Raw genomic sequence first — 20,003 nt, forward strand, 5'->3', positions numbered from 1 at the left:
TTGATGTTTATTAAAAAATTCTTAACGCTATATTTATTAGCACAGTTATACCGTTTAAATAATATTAATGCCTTTAAATAAGTTATCAACCTTTTCAATCAGACCTTTTATTAATAAAATTTAATAAAACTTTGACTCCAGTATTTTTTATCATCATCACTGATGATCAAAATCAAAACTAGTACCATAGACGGAATACAATAATATCATAATATTCATATACATTAAAATATAATCGTTAAGAACGCGCATACACTATACCACCACATAGATGGCGCCATTAAAAAATGCCTTTGTTGCCATCGATTATTTGTAAGATTGGCGTTAAATGTCACTTTTCGAGCCATAAAATCTATGTCAAAAGTGACACTTAACGCCATTCACAAAATATAATCGAAAGCTACAAGACATTTTTGTGTGTGGTGCCATCTATGTGTGGTGTGTATGCGCGTTCTTTAGGCGAGCGCATTTTAATGTATGGGATGTGATCTTCTTATATTTAATCGTTGCTCGTACTAAGTACCTACAGTCTCATTACGACCATAAGTCTGAGGACTAACTACAGACTAATACATATTTAAAGGTTTAAAAAGGTTTTTATTTCATTTTTACTAACTTTTTTTTCACTTCAGCCACAATAGGCGCCAAAAGTGACATGCTAACCTAAAACTTTTGACGTTCGCCGGCTAAAAAAGCTACCCACAGCCTTTACCAAAGGTAAAATAAAATTAAACGTGAAATGCAGTTCCCGCCTACACATTTATTATTAAAAATATATTTGACTAAAGCGATGGCATACTCTAATCGCACCATTTTTTTGCTGGATTGAACAAGTCAAAGACAACGGAATATTTTTTTTTAATTTTAAATGGTAACACTTTTTCCATAAATATAAAAGATATTTTTTTATTTTCATGAAATATTTTTGGGTACCCGCCACTTGTAATAGAAGTAGGCACGTTTAGTTTTAAAGCTTTTTTTTTGTTGTCTTTGTCATGATCTCAATCGGCGACGATATTTCGAAGAGATCACAAAAAGAAACAAATGAATGGTTGAAAGTACCGTTACAGCGGAGTACACATGGTACTCTCGAGTTAGCTCCTAATATAGTCTATTCTATATTTTAAGAAACCGAATCAACATAAGCAGTGGGCATAGAGGAATAAGCAAAGGAAGAGTTGTAACTCCATTACGTCAGTAGTTTCGTAAGTTATTTGTAGTGACATCTAGCGTCAACCACGCGTCAACTAGCGTAAATTATCAGTACTGCTACTTATCAATAGGTGTCGCGACGAACAAAAAGTCTAATGCTGAACAATTTTTAGCTAATATTACAACAGCATTAATCAGTACTCTGTTTTCAATTCACTTTTGCTTGTAATATAAGTTATAAACTGTTTTAATATTATGTATTTTTGGCAGACGTTGATGACTTTTGTTGACACCTATTGTCGAGTATAGTGGTACTTTTACGCTAGTTGATGCGTGGATGACGCTAGATGTCACTACAAATAACTAGCATTTACTGATGTATGGAGTTACGACTCTTCCTTACTTATTCCTCTATGGCAAGTGGTAAAGGGAGCACTTTTTGCAATGAAACTCATAATTATGTACACACGTAATATATGCCTTTAATTTTGTACTTTATCCAAAACGGGTTTACAGAAAACCTTTTCACAAAAACAATGAGATACGTACTATTTTTTTTTATTTATTTAATTATATTTATACATAAATAAACAACTTATAAAGAAAATATATTAGCAAAAAGTTTATAAACTATTGCATATTTACTTATTGCAACGCGCCGGTGCCACAGACACCATGATTTTTAACTCTATTTTTTTTTTATTTTATCAGTCATTTATGGTAAGCAAAAAAAAACAGGCCAAGCTCTAGAAAAATGAGGCAATCAGCTTGAGCCCGAAAGTATGCGATCTAATTTGAAACTAATTAAAAATGGAATCTTGCTATCACATTTTTTTCATTCATTTACCCACAGTGATGAAAAAGCGTTGGTTAGCGATGCTTATACAGAAGTTAACCTTACAATGAAAAATAACTATTATCAGTTAATATAAACAAAACATGCCATTTTAACTAGAAGATTCATAACAAAATAAACCAATAGATGACACATGACATCAAATGAGGAGGCACACTCACAGATGGCGCCACCTTATTAGTCCATTGCACAGATAAAGAATTTCATACGTAAGAGCGAGAAGATGATGTTTTCTCTCTCACACATATGAATGACAGTGACATTGCCTAGGCACTTGAACAGACGCCGCCTGGCGGGATAATGTCAGTGTGTCCTCATTTGATTTTTTTCTACTAAATATGCCAGACTCAAAGATCAAATGAGACATGTTTCAAGTAAAACATTGTCCACTTTTTCTTTTAAACACCTACCGGAATGGTGATTGAAAAAATACAACATTCATGAATCGTTTGTGTTCTATCATAAATTAAATAGTATAAATATGCACGACCGCCTAAGAACACTACACCACACATAGATGGCGCTACAAAAAAAATGTCTTAGTAGCTTTCGATTATCTCGTAGATGGCGTTAAGTGTTACTTTTGACATAGATTTATTAGACACTTAACGCCAATCTACAAATAATCGATGGCAACAAGGCATTTTGCGTGGCGCCATCATATGTGTGGTGTAGTGTATGCGCGTTCATAGGCGGTCGCATTTTAATGTATGGGATGGTGTGAGTCTTCTTTATACTTAATCTATGGTTGTATTGTATTGTTGATTCAAGTTCAACAGAAATTCACTGGTTATTAAACAAAATCTAATACATTTTTTACTTGACCGCTTCCACCAAAAGCAGTAAGCTATGAGCTATCGGCCATAGAAACGAACAAAAGACAGTCTCACGTGTAAAATATCATCGCTTACTTCGCTGGTCGCTATGGGTGGAACCAGTGCCTAATGTGGATTTTCTGTATACAAGGGTTAAACAAAAATTACAGAAGACTTTTAGCAACCCTTTTCTTTACAATCGATCGAATATTTGAAATCATTTTTTAATAATAGTCTTCATAAAAGGTTTAAGATGTTATTTTTATTAGAAAATATCCTGATCGAGTGAAATAAAAAGGGTAGATCCATTTGAAAAAAGTAACATGAGTCACGACTTCATGGATTGTTTATTTGAACTACAGCTGCAAATGAAAGTATCTATGCATATATCGGGAAAGTAACACTTATTTAGAGATAGATTATCACTTGAACTTAATTCTTGAATAAATGAACATGCCATAAAAATCGTGACTCACGTTACATAAGATCGTGACTCACGTTACATATAATCGTGTTACCCTAAACAGTTTTTTCAAAGCATGAAAGAAAACCCGAGATATTGAGTTAAATATAACGATTATTATGTCTTTTTTGTTCTCAATATTTCGTGTAACATTCCTATATTCCATTTTGAGTAATATTACAATTCTGTATATGACATTCGACAGACATACAATGTCTTTTATTTTTATTTTAGCGGTTCAAATACATATTTACCAATTAAAATTTTGTAACTTTTACCGGATCCACTGAGCGTTAGCAGCAATATACCATAATCTGTTGTTTTTTTTAAAGTGGTATTTAGCAACAGAGACTTTGACGTGTCACTTTCATCACTAAAAAAAGCGACAAATTAAAAAAAATTAAGCTAGAGGCTGAAATATAATGAAACTATTTTTTTTACTCCGAACCTAACGCGCTCGGTATATAGCTGCTAACTCATTATGAACGTGGCTGCTGCGGTAACCTACTGGGTGTTTGTCCGTCTGTCTGTCTGCTACCAGCCCAAATGTCACTCGTAGTGTTTCTTGCGATCCATGTCCTCATCGGAGCGGTTCATGGGGTGGTCTGTGGACAAGATGTTTCTGATTGTGACAGAGGACACTATTACTTATAAACTTGTCAGTAAAATGTTTAAGGATTCTATAGGCTCTGGAGGGCGATTTTTGAATCTCGCATACGGGATTTTGTCACTAAAATACCGGTTAAAAACGGTGACTTGCTTATTATTTTCAGTGACAATTTTCTGAATTCGATCGCGTGAGACTCAAAAAATCGGCCCGCTGATTTTAGCATTCGTTTTCCTATAATGTTCGGGCGGGAAAGCACGATAGCGGGATAAAGGCTATCAGGTCAGGCCGTCCTTTTCGCACTATTTTTTAATGAATATTCTTGCATGTTAAACATAGAGGAATACGTAAGGGAAGAGTTGTAACTCCATACATCAGTAAATGCAAGTTATTTGTAGTGACATCTAGCGTCAACCACGCGTCAACTAGCGTAAATTATCAGTACTGCTACTTGTCAATAGATGTCGCGACGAACAAAAAGTCTAATGCTCAACAATTTTTAGCGAATATCAGTTTTAGGTTTAAAGATCTTTATTTCTCAAAAGAATATTAAAATATTCACTAACATGAGACATGCATTTTAATAATATTGTTTTGTGGCGAGCGTTCATTTAACAACTTTTTTTTCAATTTCTTCTGCTTGTAATATAAGTTGTAAACTGTTTTAATATTACATTTTTGGCTGTTGAAACTTAGTGCTGCGTAGTGGTGATAATTTACGCTAGTTGACGCGTGGATGACGCTAGATGTCACTACAAATAACTTGCATATTTTTTAATACCACGTCGGCGGCAAACAGGTACACGGCCCGCCTGATGGAAAGCGGTTACCGTAGCCTACGGACGCCTGCGACTCAAGGGGTGTTACATGCGCGTCACTGCTGTATCGAGTTACAACTATTCCCTTCCTTATTCCTCTATGTTATTTTGACGACCGGTCTGGCGCAGTCAGTCCCTGCCTGCTGCGCCGCGGTCCCGGGTTCGAAACTCGGTAAGGGCATTTATTAGTGTGATGAGCACAGATATTTGTTCCTGAGTCATGGATGTTTTCTATGTATATAAGTATTTATATATTATATATATCGTTGTCTGAGTACACAACGCAAGCCTTCTTGAGCTTACCGTGGGCCTCAGTCAATCTGTGTAAGAATGCCTTATGATATTTATTTTAATATTATTTATTTATTTATAGAGTGTAGGGTGAACTAACCGTGCTGCATTTTGGGTACGAGCACCACGTTCCCGTCGGCCGCTTGCTGCAGCGAGTATTGCGCCGACGACAGCGGCCTCCCCTCTGCGTCGCGGAGATTCTGCGCAACAATAGTTATTTGTTTTACAAGGGGCGATGTTGTTGTTTAACCGCACGTGCCAATATTGACACCCGAGCAAGCGAAAGACTCCAATATTGTGTGTGTGGAAAGTGGAATCTTGAGCGTCGCGAGGGTTTCAAGGCACGAAGGTTAAACAAACTTTCCCACCGAGTGAAACACAAATTTTTTCACCACACCAACACGAACAAAATACTAACTATAAAACATCAAATTAAATCAAATCCATCAATTTATTCAATACTTATGATTCAAAATCATCATTTATAGGTATATTTTACCAGCCAGTTTAAGAAATCAAGTTAAAATTTGTATGAAGTTACTTTGCACTCTTGTGGATAAAATGCAATTTTGCTATCTGTTTTCGAATAGCAAAGTAAGCCTTTAACAGTTGGTGTGGTGAAAAAAATAATCAGATTTCACATGCCAATATTCTACACAATGCGTTATCCCGGCATTTGCCACGGCTCATATTCTTAGCTTGATATGTGTTAAAATGTCAAATATTAATATTAGCGCCATCTAGCTGAGCGTACCCCAAAGGTGTAGGTGGTGTAGGCCACCGTACCTTTTTCTGTATGGTACCTACTGTGGTACGTTTTTTTCTTAGACTATCTGTCTATAAAGAGTTATACAGGGTGATTCATGAGTCGTGAGCAGGAGTGAACAGGGTACTGGGGAGGGTCACGCTGGGCAATTTCATAATGGGGCAACACTGAATTGTGATTATTTTTCTTAACTATGACTTAATTGATAAGTACTTAATTGATAGCTAATTATCAATTACGTTCTAATTATGACTTAATTGATGATTAACTATCAATTAAGTCATAGTTAAGAAAAAATCACAATTTAGTGTTGCCCCATTATGAAAGTTGCTCAGTGTGACCCTCCCCAGTACCCTGTTCACTCCTGCTCACGACTCATGAATCACCCTGTATATGTCTTTGTGTTCTTTCCTTTTGTCAGCAAGTGCCGTAAACCAGGTCTCATCGACGAACTTGCGACCATAGCGAAACGTCGCAATCGGTTGCAAGCTTCCCTTGTCAGATGTGTGGCAAAATGTGTCGCTCTCGCATAGGTCTCTTTAGTCATCAAAAGCGATGTCTCTCGGACATTGCACCATAAATCATCTTAAATAGACGCTAAGGCCAGTAGTATGTCTTTGTGTATACTCACTTGGAACACGTGTCATAGAGAGCCGCGAAGCGTTCCTTCACGCGTTGTCTCTCCGCCGTGAGCGTGTGGTGGTCGCGTTGCGCACTTTGTGCTCTTATTCTACCAGAGTGCACTCACTTGGAGCACGTTTCTATAGTGTACTCACTTGGAACACGTGTCTGTAGAGAGCCGCGAAGCACTCCTTCACGCGCTGTCTCTCCGCCGTGAGCGTGTGATGGTCGCGTTGCGCACTTTGTGCTCCCATTCTACCAGAGTGCACTCACTTGGAGCACGTTTCTATAATTTACTCACTTGGAACACGTGTCTGTAGAGAGCCGCGAAGCGCTCCTTCTGTCTCTTCGACGTGAGCGTGTGATGGTCGCGCTGTGTACTTTGTGCTCTTATTTTACCAGAGTGCACTCACTTGGAGCACGTTTCTGTAATGTACTCACTTGGAACACGTGTCTGTAGAGAGCCGCGAAGCGTTCCTTCACGCGTTGTCTCTCCGACGTGAGCGTGTGGTGTTCGCGCTGTGTACTTTGTGCTCTTATTCTACCAGAGTGCACTCACTTGGAACACGTGTCTATAGAGCGCCGCGAAGCGTTCCTTCACGCGCTGTCTCTTCGCCGTGAGCGTGTGATGGTCGCGCTGTGCACTTTGTGCTCTTATTCTACCAGAGTGCACTCACTTGGAGCACGTTTCTATAATGTACTCACTTGGAACACGTGTCTATAGAGCGCCGCTAAGCGCTCCTTCTGTCTCTTCGCCGTGAGCGTGTGGTGGTCGCGCTGTGTACTTTGTGCTCTTATTTTACCAGAGTGCACTCACTTGGAGCACGTTTCTGTAATGTACTCACTTGGAACACGTGTCTGTAGAGAGCCGCGAAGCGTTCCTTCACGCGTTGTCTCTCCGACTTGAGCGTGTGGTGGTCGCGCTGTGTACTTTGTGCTCTTATTCTACCAGAGTGCACTCACTTGGAACACGTGTCTGTAATGTACTCACTTGGAACACGTGTCTATAGAGCGCCGCGAAGCGTTCCTTCACGCGCTGTCTCTTCGCCGTGAGCGTGTGATGGTCGCGCTGTGCACTTTGTGCTCTTATTCTACCAGAGTGCACTCACTTGGAGCACGTTTCTATAATGTACTCACTTGGAAAACGTGTCTATAGAGCGCCGCTAAGCGCTCCTTCTTCTGTCTCTTCGCCGTGAGCGTGTGGTGGTCGCGCTGTGTACTTTGTGCTCTTACCAGAGTGCACTCACTTGGAGCACGTGTCTGTAATGTACTCACTTGGAACACGTGTCTATAGAGCGCCGCGAAGCGCTCCTTCACGCGCTGTCTCTCGGCCGTGAGCGTGTGGTGGTCGCGCTGTGTGCGCACTTTCCGGTCGCGCACTGTGCGCACTTCGTCTGCAAGCGAGGTGATCTGGTCCAGTTTGCGCTTGCGGCAGTTCTGTGCTGCCACCTGCCGGAGCAAATAGTGGTTAGCAACGTTTTGGGAAAAATCTAGGGCGAGAAATAAAACTCAATATCACCTGTGGCATAGAGGAATAAATACGGGAAGAGTTGTAACTCCATACATCAGTAAATGCGGGTATAGGCATAGTTAAGTGACATCTAGTGACAATCACGCGTCAACTAGCGTAAATAAGTACTATATTTTATATTTTGCTTGTATGAGTGAGATAAGATAGGTTGACTGGTAGCGTTCTTGACAGGCGGTAACTGTGAGGGGGTGGGCCGCACTTTTAGCGGGAACGGGAGTGGCCATACTGTACGATAGTACTCTTTTTTTTTTTTAATACTATGTCGGTGGCAAACAAGCATATGATCCGCCTGATGGAAAGCGGTCACCGTAACCTATGGACGCCTGCAACTCAAGAAGTGTCACATGCACGTTGCCAACCCATTAGAAACTTGTACACTCCCTTTAAAAAGGAGTGCACAAGTTCGAAGGAGGGTTCGGTTGCCGACGGCTCAAAGGACAATAGACCGAACTTTAGTGCCGTAGATCCTTCCGTCACCAGCACACCGCACCCTCGTCGAGCTCTGGCAGCCTTACTCACCGGTTGAAACACAACATTGAGTAGCGTCTAGTGCTATTTGGCTACGGTGTTCTTTAATTTATGTAATGTTTGACGACCGGTCTGGCGCAGTCGGTAGTGACCCTGCCTGCTGCTCCTGGGTTCGAATCCCGGTAAGGGCATTTATTTGTGTGATAAATACAGATATTTGTACCTGAGTCATGGATGTTTTCTATGTATATAAGTATGTATTTATCTATTTAAGTATGTATATCGTCGCTTAGCACCCATAGTACAAGCTTTGCTTAGTTTGGGGCTAAGTTGATCTGTGTAAGGTGTCCCCAATATTTATTTATTTTTATTTATTTAATTATACTGTGGTTTGTTCTTACCTTGTTCTTGCCCCTGCGTCGGATATCGCGTATGAGCGACAGCTGCGCTTCACTCAGGTCATGTTTGGACAAGCGCTCGTTGAACTCGTCCATGGGCAAGTTGATTATATCGTGAACCTCCATGGGGATCCCTGGGAAAGTTTATTTTAGGTTAGAAATCTACGAACGTCTACTTGACTATAAACATATAATATGTAATAATAACCTAACCACAAAATTAAAATTTAAAAAAAACCCCGACCGTGACATAGTGGACCGATTTTCATGAAACATGGCTAAGAACACTCCCGACTAACTCAGCTTTCAGACAAAAAAAATTATGTAATGTAAACTTAAACATACCTAATCGCATGTTTGTCTCTCAGAGCAAAATTGTATGTACTAACTTTCAGTGGAAACTGTTTTGGCTAATGTGTTAACATATCGTTGTAGACTATAAGAAATTATGTATGCTGTTTGTTTCCCTAATCAATAAAATAAAAATAAATAAATAAAAATAAAAAAAACTAAATCTAAATCGATTCATCCTTTCGGGAGCTACGATGCCACAGACAGACACACACACAGACAAACAGACACACAGACACGTCAAACTTTTTAGCACCCCGTCGTTTTTGCGTCGGGGGTTAAAAATAGTGGGAACCGTTTCAGGGCACATGTATTTTATTTAGATTAAAGTAGACGATACGTTTTTGAACACGAATCTGTTAACGGCGCAAGTTATCAGTTAACTTGCATACCCTTTTAGCACACCTCGGACACTGGCGATCAAATATATGAAAGAGGCGCGTTCCTAGCACATAGTCTAAGCTCGTGTAGGTGAACGGGTACTATGCTTGTATGAGTGAAATATGACAGGCCGACTGTTCGCGTTTTTGACAGGTGGTAACTGTGAGGTAACCGAGAGGGGGTGGGCGACACTTACAGCGGGGAGCGAGAGTGGCCATACTGTACGATAGTACTCTTTACTATACTGTGCTTTTAGGGACTAGAAAATATTGCTATTTTGACTGTGACTATCGTTTTGGCATTTCTAGTAGGTACATTAGTAACGTAAATATAACAAATTTCTTCCCTTACTTGTGAACGATTTTGATTGAATATCGCACGTCCTAGGCCACTATTATCACAAAAAAATTATTTTTAACAAGCAGAAACGTCTGCTAACGATTCTAAACATTTTTATATTAAAGGAAAAAATGGAAAAATTTACGCTTCCGGCGGGACTTGAACCCGCATCATTTGCAATCCGTGCAAGGCTCTTAACCAATTAAGCTACGGAAGCCACGCCGGACATCGCAAATCACCCCAAGACGTGTGTACATAAGGAAAGGCATGGAAGGATTTGCGATGTCCGGCGTGGCTTCCGTAGCTCAATTGGTTAAGAGCCTTGCACGGATTGCAAATGATGCGGGTTCAAGTCCCGCCGGAAGCGTAATTTTTTCCATTTTTTCCTTTAATATAAAAACACTATTATCACTTTCACTAGTTTAGTAGAAGATCAGGTTTTGTACACGCATTTATTTACGGGGTAAATTATCAGATAAGCTGTCTGTCTGTTTGTGTGGTTGTCTGTCCCAGAACGGATGAACCGATTTCGATTTAGTTTTTTTTGTTTGAAAGCTGAATAGGGAACTAGACTGTAGTTAAAATAAAATATTTTATACCACGCACGAAATAAAGCATCAGATAATTATAAGAAAAACATGGACAGAAATTATTTTTAAATACAATTTCTATTTAATAAGTCAGGTAGAAATATATTAAAGTAACTGAGTTGACCGTGACGTCACTCAATTCGATTTCATATAAATTCCATATTAGCAAGTCGTTCAAATTCGTTTTGACAGTTCTTGAAAAGAAGCCGATTTGACTAGGAGGCAAGTAGCCTATTGGTCGGGAGTGTTCTTAGCCATGTTTCATGAAAATCGGTTCACTATGTCGGGGTTGTTAACAAAATTTTCATTTTGTGGTTAGGTTATTGCGTCGGGGGTTAAAAAGAGACAAGTAGATTTTTTTTAAATTATGAGTGGGCTTACTCTTGACCACAGACTAGCCAAAGGCAAAGACGTGGCCTACGATGGAGTGAGCTCGCCCAGAAGATGCCTGTTCACTCTTGATGTGAAGGTTGCCGGGTTATATGAGCTCGGAAATATAGCCGCCGGCAAGGAATTCCACTCCTTGGCAGTGCGCATAAGAAATAAAAAAAAAGCAAAGCGCTTCGTGCAAATTCGCGGAATATCTACCAAGAAAGGATGGAAACTGGTCGTGCGTCTAAGAGTCCGATGGTAGAATGGGGACGGTGGAATAAGCTCGTGTAGCTCTTGAGCACACTCCCCGAAGTGCAACCTGTAAAACACCGACAGACTGGCGACTTTCCGCCGATGGGCCAAAGACTGTAGCTTGGCCGTTAGCTTCTTGTCGCCAATCATCCTCGTGGCTCTGCGCTCCACTGAGTCCAAAGCAGCGAGTTGGTATTTGGCTGAGCCGTCTCACAGGTGGCTTCATCAGATTTAGCCAATGCGGTAAGTTCGCAGTACAACGCTGTACGTACCCAGTGCTTTAGCCCGTTTCTCGTCTCTCGACAGGTGTCCGGCGCCGGTGCTGGACCCGCCGTCCGACACGCTGCCGTCCGTCAGCCGTCGGACTGCAATTAATACATATTATTGAATACGTGTACTGTGCGCGTTTTTATAGCCGATAGCAAAGAGGATCAAGTATTATAGAGAGTTAATGTCAAACAGCCGATCCCCACCCCCGCCATCCATACAAGCCGATTCCCACCGGCTTGCCTAAAATTGATTACTAGTAAAGTACCTAATGTAAAAGAAGGTTTCTTTTTCCTCAGTATTGCCTAGCAAAAATTTTCACCAGCCGCCACTGCTGTCAAAGTAAAATATGTAATCACAGAGCATAGACTGCCATCTCCCGACAAAGCTTAAAACTTTAAAACCTCAGTTTTGACAATTTGGCCCATATTCTTAGCTTGATATGTGTTAAAATGTCAAATATTAATAGTAACGTCAACTAGCCGAGCGTCCCCCAAAGGTGTAACTCCATCTAGGCTTCCGTACCTTTTTCTATATGGTACTGAGGTAAGTTTTTTTTCTTAGACTGTAACTGTCTATACGAAGTTACATATTTTACGGAGTTACATTGACAACCGGTGACCCTGCCTGCTAAGCCGCCGTCCTGGGTTCAAATCCCGGTAAGGGCATTTATTTGTGTAGGCGTCATCCATATATTACGTCACAGTGTAGGGGGGGGTCATACTAAATGTGACAATCCCTGTTAAAGGGATACAAAAAAGCGTGACATAGGGGGGGGAGGGGTCCAAAAACCTGAAATTTGGTGTGACGTAATATGTGGATGATCCCTGATGATATTATATTTGTTCCTGAGTCATGGATGTTTTCTATATATATATATATAAGTATGTATTTATCTATTTAAGTATGAATATCGTCGCTTAGCACCCATAGTACAAGCTTTGCTTAGTTTGGGGCTAAGTTGATCTGTGTAAGGTGTCCCCCAATATTTATTTATTATTTATTTATTTATATGTCTGCCGATAGTTACTAGCTCGCGGTGGGACCAGTGCCTATTGCATAGGTATATTTATTGATATTAATAAGTGGGTCTCACCTCGCTTGTCTCTGAGCGCGGGCCTCTCCGGAGCGAGTCCTGGCGCGGAGTACGTGTGGTTGTGTCGAACGCGTTCCGGTGTCGCGTAAGCGTACCGAGCCGGCCCAGTTGCTAGTCCGTTCTGTCGTATAAACATATTATACTTAAGAAAATATATCAAATATCTCAATTTGAAAATCAAGCTTTTATCATTGACAATGACTTGAAAATAGTTATTAAAACTTGGTTAAAATAATATGACTCAGATAAATTATAAATTGAAATAGATATCATACACGAAAGAAGAAACGGACGGAGGGAAACGGGCGTGTGGTCTAGTGGTAAAGACGTTAGCCGCGTAAGCTGAGTCTACCCGGGTTCGATTCCCGGCTCGGCCACCAGTGGGCCTTGCCGTTTTTTCTTTCGTGTATGATATCTATTTCAATTTATAATTTATATATATAGTAGTGTGACGACTTGAAAAAAGCTTGACTTGGCTAGTCTGTGGCCAAGAGTAAGCCCATTTATAATAAAAAAAAAGAACAAATCAAAAATATTCAATAAAATAATTTGATTTGTTCCCTAGTTGTATTGACTCAGATAATTCAAATAAATTTAAATACTATTAGTGTGTGTGGCGTGACTCACGTGAGTGTGTGCGTACGTGAGTTCATGTAGTGTGTGTGTGTGCGCACGTGCGTCCTGCGTGAGTGTATGGGTGCGTGCGTGAGTGAGTGAGTGAGTGGGTGAGTGGGTGAGTGAGTGAGTGAGTGAGTGGGTGAGTGAGTGAGTGTGAGTGAGTGTGTGTGTAGTGCAGGTCTACCTGTAGCAGCGCGTGGCTGGAGTGCGCCGTGTTGAGGTCGAGCGCGGGCGCGACGGCGGGCACGGGCGGCGGGTGCGCGTGCGTGAGCTGCCGCGCGCCAAACTCCACTAAAGAACATAAGTAGTCTAAATTTCATGACAATTTCACAAGAAATCATAGAGGAATAAGTAATGAAAGAGTTGTAACTCCATACATCAGTAAATCGTCACTACTTAGAAAAAAATCTCGTATCTCACGCTGTTCCTCAAAGTTAAAACACAGTAAGTCTATATGCATTCCATACATACTTACTACAAATTTCTTATCATTGACAGACGAAGATACAAGTTTATTTAAAAGTAGTGACGAAATACAAGTTATTTGTAGTGACATCTAGCGACATCACGCGACAAATAGCGTAAGTTATCAGTAACACTAGGTGCCAACATTGTCTCGTCTGCCAAAAATGTAATATTAAAACAGTTTATTAATTCAGAAGGAATTGAAAACAGAGTACTGATTAATACTAATATAATATTAGCTAAAAATTGTTGAGCATTACACTTTTTGTTCGTCGCGACATCTATTGACAAGTAGCAGTACTGATAGATAATTTATGCGGGACCAACGCTGAAATCGCGAAAAAAAAAACGGCTGTTTCATACATTTCGACTGTCATGATGGCGCCCATTTCTGCGGAACAGCCAAATTTCAACGACGATTTAATAGGGGACTGACAAAGCCCATACAAATAAGCGTACCCCTGAAATGTATGGTCCTTTTAGGGCCGGTTGCATCAAACCGTCTGTAATCGTTAAAGCGTTCGTTAAATTTTATTGTATGGGAAGCTCCATAGACGTCTGCTGCGTGACGATGATGTGTCTGTCAAATGTGGTTGATGCAACTGGCACTTAGGCTTAAGACGCCATCTAGCGCTGTTTCGCTGCCTGGAAGTGGCTAGAATCATATTTACCCCAAATATTTTGCGTGTTTTTATTTTTTATAAGAACAAATGACATATTTCTTTATTTTAATATCATGATATCACGTCAATACACATTTTGATAAAAAAAAATTGTAGGCATCATCAGTGTAGTTAAGATAGTATTTAATAGGTGGCGCTAAAAAATTGAGGTATGATTGAAAATCATATATAAATCATCCTTGCTATAGAGAATAACTTACCATTGTGCATATGCATGTTTTCATGTGTGTACGCCTGTTCCGGGCACTCGTATTTGACGACCGCCGGCCGCGGCGTGAGGTTCTCCATAGATGGCGCTGGTTGGTTTTGCTCCTGTTGACATAATGGAAAATGATAATTATTGGATTTTTCTAAATGTTACTTTCTCTTGGTATGTGTGTTATGAATCTAATATGAAAAGTTTTTAACTAGCGTAAATTATCAGTACTGCTACTTGTCAATAGATGTCGCGACGATCAAAAAGTCTAATGCTCAACAATTTTTTAGCTAATATTACAATAGTATTAATCAGTACTCTGTAGTCTGTTTTCAATTTCTTCTGCTTGTAATATAAGTTGTAAACTGTTTTAATAATATTTTTTGGCAGACGCGACACTGTTGACACCTAGTGTCGAGTAATGATAATTTACGCTACCTGGCGCGTGATTGACGCGTGGATGACGCTAGATGTCACTACAAATAACTTGCATTTACTGATGTATGGAGTTACAACTCTTCCCTTACTTATTCCTCTATGTTCTATACGGAGCTATTTGCGTCTTTGATGATTAATATATTAATTTAAAAAAGTGAATTTAAGGTAAATGAATTGAATTCTGTACCTGGAAGCACCGTTTTCCGAACATGTGATGTTTCTTCTGCGGCTGGTGCGAACGCTCGCGCCCGTACGAACCGTCGTAAGGCCGAAACTTAGAGCTGGAATCAAAACTTTACTTAGCTTGCTGCACAGATTTCGAACGGAATATATATAAAGATATACATATATAAGGTGCTCGTGAGGAACCCGCAGAACTTAAGACGAAACGGTAGCGAAAATGCTAAAATGGAAAGGAGCCCCCTTTCAACTTGGGAATTTTAGTTAAATATACAAGTGTTATTAACTAGGTTTATCGAAAAAAATTGTCCATTAAGAACAACTCAGTCAAAAGATACCTATTTTAAAAAATCTTTAAAATCGAGGTTCCGCTCTTGACTCTTTCCTCCTTCAAAACTTAATCAATCGGAACGAAATTTGAGAATCTGAATAACAATTAAATAACTATGTCGGACCGTTTAGCTTTGAGTATCACACCTTTTCTTGCGCCACAACGAAAAAGGCCGTTTTTATTGGAAATTTTTGATTGGCTCTAGAATCTTTAAAAAGCAGAATAAAAAAAAATCAAAACGGTCCGACACAGATAAAAATAATAAAAATCTGTGTTGAAAAAATCATTGCTTTCAAAAATCATTATCTTCAAAAACCAGGGAGGAAATAGTCGAGAGCGTTTGTATGGAGAATTGACCCCTACCGTATCGTCTTAACAGCGTATTCCTGATTGTATTTTAAGAGTAAAATGTCATATACAATGTATTATTGAGTTTATTAAACTTTTCCGGATTTCGCCTAGTTTCAGAGTTATTGCCAATAAAAAAAAAACATGTAATACAAAACAACTCAGACTTATATTGACCGGGATATAAACCGTGATTACCTGTTCCACCACCATCACCATCGCACCATCGAGACTATCAGACCATCGAGTGTGAATGCGACCAGTGGTAACGCTGAAAGTGAACGCAGCCGACGCGCGCGAAGGAGGGTAGATCGCGCGCTGTCCACGCAACTTTGACATCCACACGCCTTCGTCAGTTTTCCGTGATCATGATGCATGTAACTGCGTCGAAATATCGGGAGCTCGACAAAAATCAAAAAGGTAAACCCGGTCAATATAAGTCTAATGAAAACTCTTAAAACAACTCAGTACAAAAGGCCTTTTTAACGACGTTGATGCGCCATTATGGGGCATAGTCTCACAGTCCTCATTGATAGATGCCAAATAGTGACAAAAAAACTTTTTTAGGGTGCGCCAAAGTTCATATAAAATTGTTATATAGATTATTGGTAGTCCGAAAATGTTTCTCATACAATTTTACATTATAACGATCATTATTTATAACAATTTTATGTTAATAACTATCGTAACTTCGAATTCTTATGTTCATAATGTCATTCATCATAAATACGTTTTATACTAATGTTTATGTTTATATACTTATTGATCATAACGATTGCGAGTAATATAATTTATCGTTATATTATTGTTAACAGAACAGACATCACATGTGACAGTCCAGTTAGGTGCGACGACGAGCGTAGCGAGGAGGAGCGTGTTAGGTTGACCGTGAGCGAACCAGAAACGAATTTTTAATGTAAATTGTATATATCACTGTAAAAACTTCAAGCGCGCTTCTATAAATGGCACAAGTTTTTCATAGAACTTCCCCAAAACTTTTTAAATAATTTTATGATGAATGATTTTCTTAAACACAAAATTATGAACGTTATTAAATATTTGTATAGAATTTATGATTAAAAATTTTCGACTAAATGATTATTATGAACAGTGATAGTAGTACTATTGATAATAATGAAACAAAATTATGATAAGTAAAATTATGAGAAATGATCATTCGGAGCACAAATCGGTATAAATAATAATTTTATAACAAATAATTTTATATGAGCCAATATGGACCCCTTTTTTTAGCATTTTTTTTGTGGCGCCATCTACGTTCTTAGGCGGTCGCATTTTAATGTATGGGATGGTATGACCTTCTTATATTTAATCTATGATACAACTAAAGCGGAAGAACGACAGCCAAACGAACCTGTGGAACTCCTGCGCAGAGTCGCTCCCGTCGCACCACTCGCCGTCAGAAAGGGACGGCACGCGTTCCGAGCCCATTGACGACACGGCGCTATCCGACGCGGAATCTCTCTCTGAAATATATGAGATTATTAAAAAAATCACCATAGCTACTCTAAGAACAAAAATATTTGGGGAAAATATGATTTTTACCACTTCCGGGCTGCGAAACAGCGCCATCTAGTTTTAACCCTGTAAGGCCCGTACATTTCTAGGGTACACTTTTCTGTATGGGCTTTGTCAGTCCAGTATTAATATGGTCCTCGTTTTTAACCCCCGACGCAAAAACGAAGGGGTGTTATAAGTTTGACGTGTCTGTCTGTCCGTCCGTCCGTCCGTCCGTCTGTCTGTCTGTCTGTCAGTCTATCGGTCTGTCTGCATGTGTGTGTGTCTGTATGTGGCATCGTAGCTCCCGAACGGATGAAGCGATTTAGATTTAGTTTTTTTGTCTGAAAGCTGAGTTAGTCGGGAGTGTTCTTAGCCATGTTTTATGAAAATCGGTCTACTATGTCGCAGTCGGGGTTTTTTTTAAATTTTAATTTTGTGGTTAGGTTATTAAATAGAAAACATTTATTATTTTTATTATTTTCCAGCACAGGTAGATGATTCATCGGAATGGAATATAGATAAGGATAAAAGATCGGAAGTGGCAATCTGTGATAAAATGTGGTTTGATTAGTGATTCTGACACCTAAACGCGAAGTCACGGTTAAGGAGGCAGGCAAAGATAAGGGGAGTTACCATGATGTACTAAAGACGTTCAGTTTAGGTTGAGAGAAAAGGACAAAGCTATAGCAGTTACATAGCTCCGTCCCTCTCTCTCAACCTAAACTGAACGGCTTTAGCACGTCATGGTAACCCCCCTGTTCACAACGATTTTAATAGCCACGCCGCGAGACGACTAAAAAACGAATTAGGTTTAAAGATCTTTATTTATCTCAAAAGAATACAGAACATATTCACTTACATGAGAATTGGTACTATTTTATCATGCAACTATAAAAATATTCGATGAGCGCACATTATATTCTTATTTACAAAATACACTTATTCTAAAACTTAAACTAAGCTTATTTTTTTTTTTTGTAAAAAACGAATTAGTCCGTCAATTAGATTATCAAAGAATATTAGACATACCTGTGTGGTGACGGGTTAAGAATTTAACCACCCCCTTTCTTCCCGTGGGTGTCGTAGAAGGCGACTATGGGATATGGATTAAATTGTGGTGTAGGCGAGAGGCTGGCAACCTGTCACTGCAATGTCACAGTTTCGTTTTCTTTTAACCCCTTATTTGCCAAGAGTGGCCCTGAAGCTTTAGTAGTTTCATGTGCTCTGCCTACCCCTTTATGGGATACAGGCGTGATTGTATGTTGTTGTTATTAGACACGTATTTTTTCTTTTTTCTCGTAAACGAAAAATGACGACGGTACAGTGCGTTGAAGTTTCGCGTGACGTCACGCCTAGGTACAATTTTTACTTAGAAGTGACGTCACAAGCCCCCACTACAGAACTTTGATGCTCTATACCTTTGTATTTTTTCATTAATTAGAAAAAGCGAAAAATATGTGTTTAGTATTTTTGGACGATTTATCTGACGGACTAAACAGAATGCCTTTTTTTATGTAGTCGTCATCCCTATGGTTCTATCTATCTATTTAGCCTTTTCTTCTGAACATGGTCTAGTGTTTATGATTGTTTGTTTAGATGAAGTCGCGTAGTTCAGTGTGCCTGTTGGCATAGGCCTCCTCCAGCTCTTTCCAGTATTTCCTCTGCCTGGCCAGTCCAGTCCAGAAAGGCCCTACAGTCGTTATAATTTCGTCCTCCCATCGTTTGAGTGGTGGGCGTTGAGCTCTTGAACCATCTCTGGGGTGCCACATGAGGACTTTTTGGCTCCATTTTTTAGTCTTACATCCCTATGGTTAAGTCAACGTCATAATGTTACGTCGTCCAGATGGATAGTTGAACCTTTTCACCTTTTTAAAATTTCATTTAATAATTAGTTTAGTAGGTAAAAGCGAAGAGGATCGAGTAGGTATATAGAGAATTACTGTCAAAGTAAAATGTGTGGTCACTGACTGCCATCTTTCGAGACGGGCTTGAAACTTTTGATCCTCAGTTTGGACAATTTGGCCCATATACTTAACTTGATATGTGTTAAAATCATCAAATATTAGCACCATCTAGCCGAGAATCATCCAAAGTTGTAGCGCCATCTAGACGACAGCACATTTCTTTTGATGGTTCCGAGGTACGTTTTTTTCCTAGTTAAACTTTATAATATGTCTATACGGAGTTATATACTCGTATCAAAGACATAGAAAAAAATCACAAAAGTAGAACTTTATAAGGACTTTCTAGGAAAATTGTTAACTTGATAGGTTCAGTAGTTTTTGAGAAAAATACGGAAAACTACGGAACCCTACACTGAGCGTGGCCCGACACGCTCTTGGCCGGTTTTTTTCTCTAGGGCTCTGAGGTACGTTTTTTTCTAAGACTTTATCCGTCTGTACGGAGTTACATAATGTGTCCGTATTTTTCTCAAAAACTACTGAACCTATCAAGTTAACAATTTTCCTAGAAAGTCCTTATAAAGTTCTACTTTTGTGATTTTTTTCATATTTTTTAAACATATGGTTCAAAAGTTAGAGGGGGGGGGGGGGGCACGCACTTTTTTTCCTTTAGGAGCGATTATTTCCGAAAATATTAATATTATCAAAAAACAATCTTAGTAAACCTTTATTCATTTTTAAATACCTATCCAACAATATATCACACACAATATACCTCATGGAATGAAAAAAAAATTCAGCCCCCACTTTACATGTAGGGGGTACCCTAATAAAACATTTTTTTTCCATTTTTTATTTTTGCACTTTGTTGGCGTGATTGATATACAT

The 20,003-nt window shown here is 39.3% G+C and overlaps 1 protein-coding gene across 3 annotated transcripts in view; it reads right to left on the reverse strand.

Moving 5' to 3' along the window:
* Positions 1-3,791: 3,791 nt before the first annotated feature.
* LOC125239187 (segmentation protein cap'n'collar-like) overlaps positions 3,792-20,003 on the reverse strand; it is a 252,847-nt gene continuing 236,635 nt past the window's right edge. For all 3 annotated transcript variants that reach the window (XM_048146705.1, XM_048146704.1, XM_048146703.1), the window contains 10 exons: positions 17,069-17,180; positions 15,022-15,115; positions 14,401-14,512; positions 13,237-13,343; positions 12,435-12,555; positions 11,344-11,436; positions 8,790-8,920; positions 7,665-7,838; positions 5,103-5,202; positions 3,792-3,891 (listed from right to left, as the gene is read on the reverse strand). In XM_048146705.1, coding sequence (XP_048002662.1) covers positions 3,836-3,891; positions 5,103-5,202; positions 7,665-7,838; positions 8,790-8,920; positions 11,344-11,436; positions 12,435-12,555; positions 13,237-13,343; positions 14,401-14,512; positions 15,022-15,115; positions 17,069-17,180 — 1,100 coding nt within the window. In that variant the 3' untranslated portion in view covers positions 3,792-3,835. The remainder of the gene's footprint in view (positions 3,892-5,102; positions 5,203-7,664; positions 7,839-8,789; positions 8,921-11,343; positions 11,437-12,434; positions 12,556-13,236; positions 13,344-14,400; positions 14,513-15,021; positions 15,116-17,068; positions 17,181-20,003) is intronic.

Source organism: Leguminivora glycinivorella, chromosome 25 (genome assembly GCF_023078275.1).
Source record: "Leguminivora glycinivorella isolate SPB_JAAS2020 chromosome 25, LegGlyc_1.1, whole genome shotgun sequence".
In the NCBI taxonomy this organism is placed as follows: Eukaryota; Metazoa; Arthropoda; class Insecta; order Lepidoptera; family Tortricidae; genus Leguminivora; species Leguminivora glycinivorella.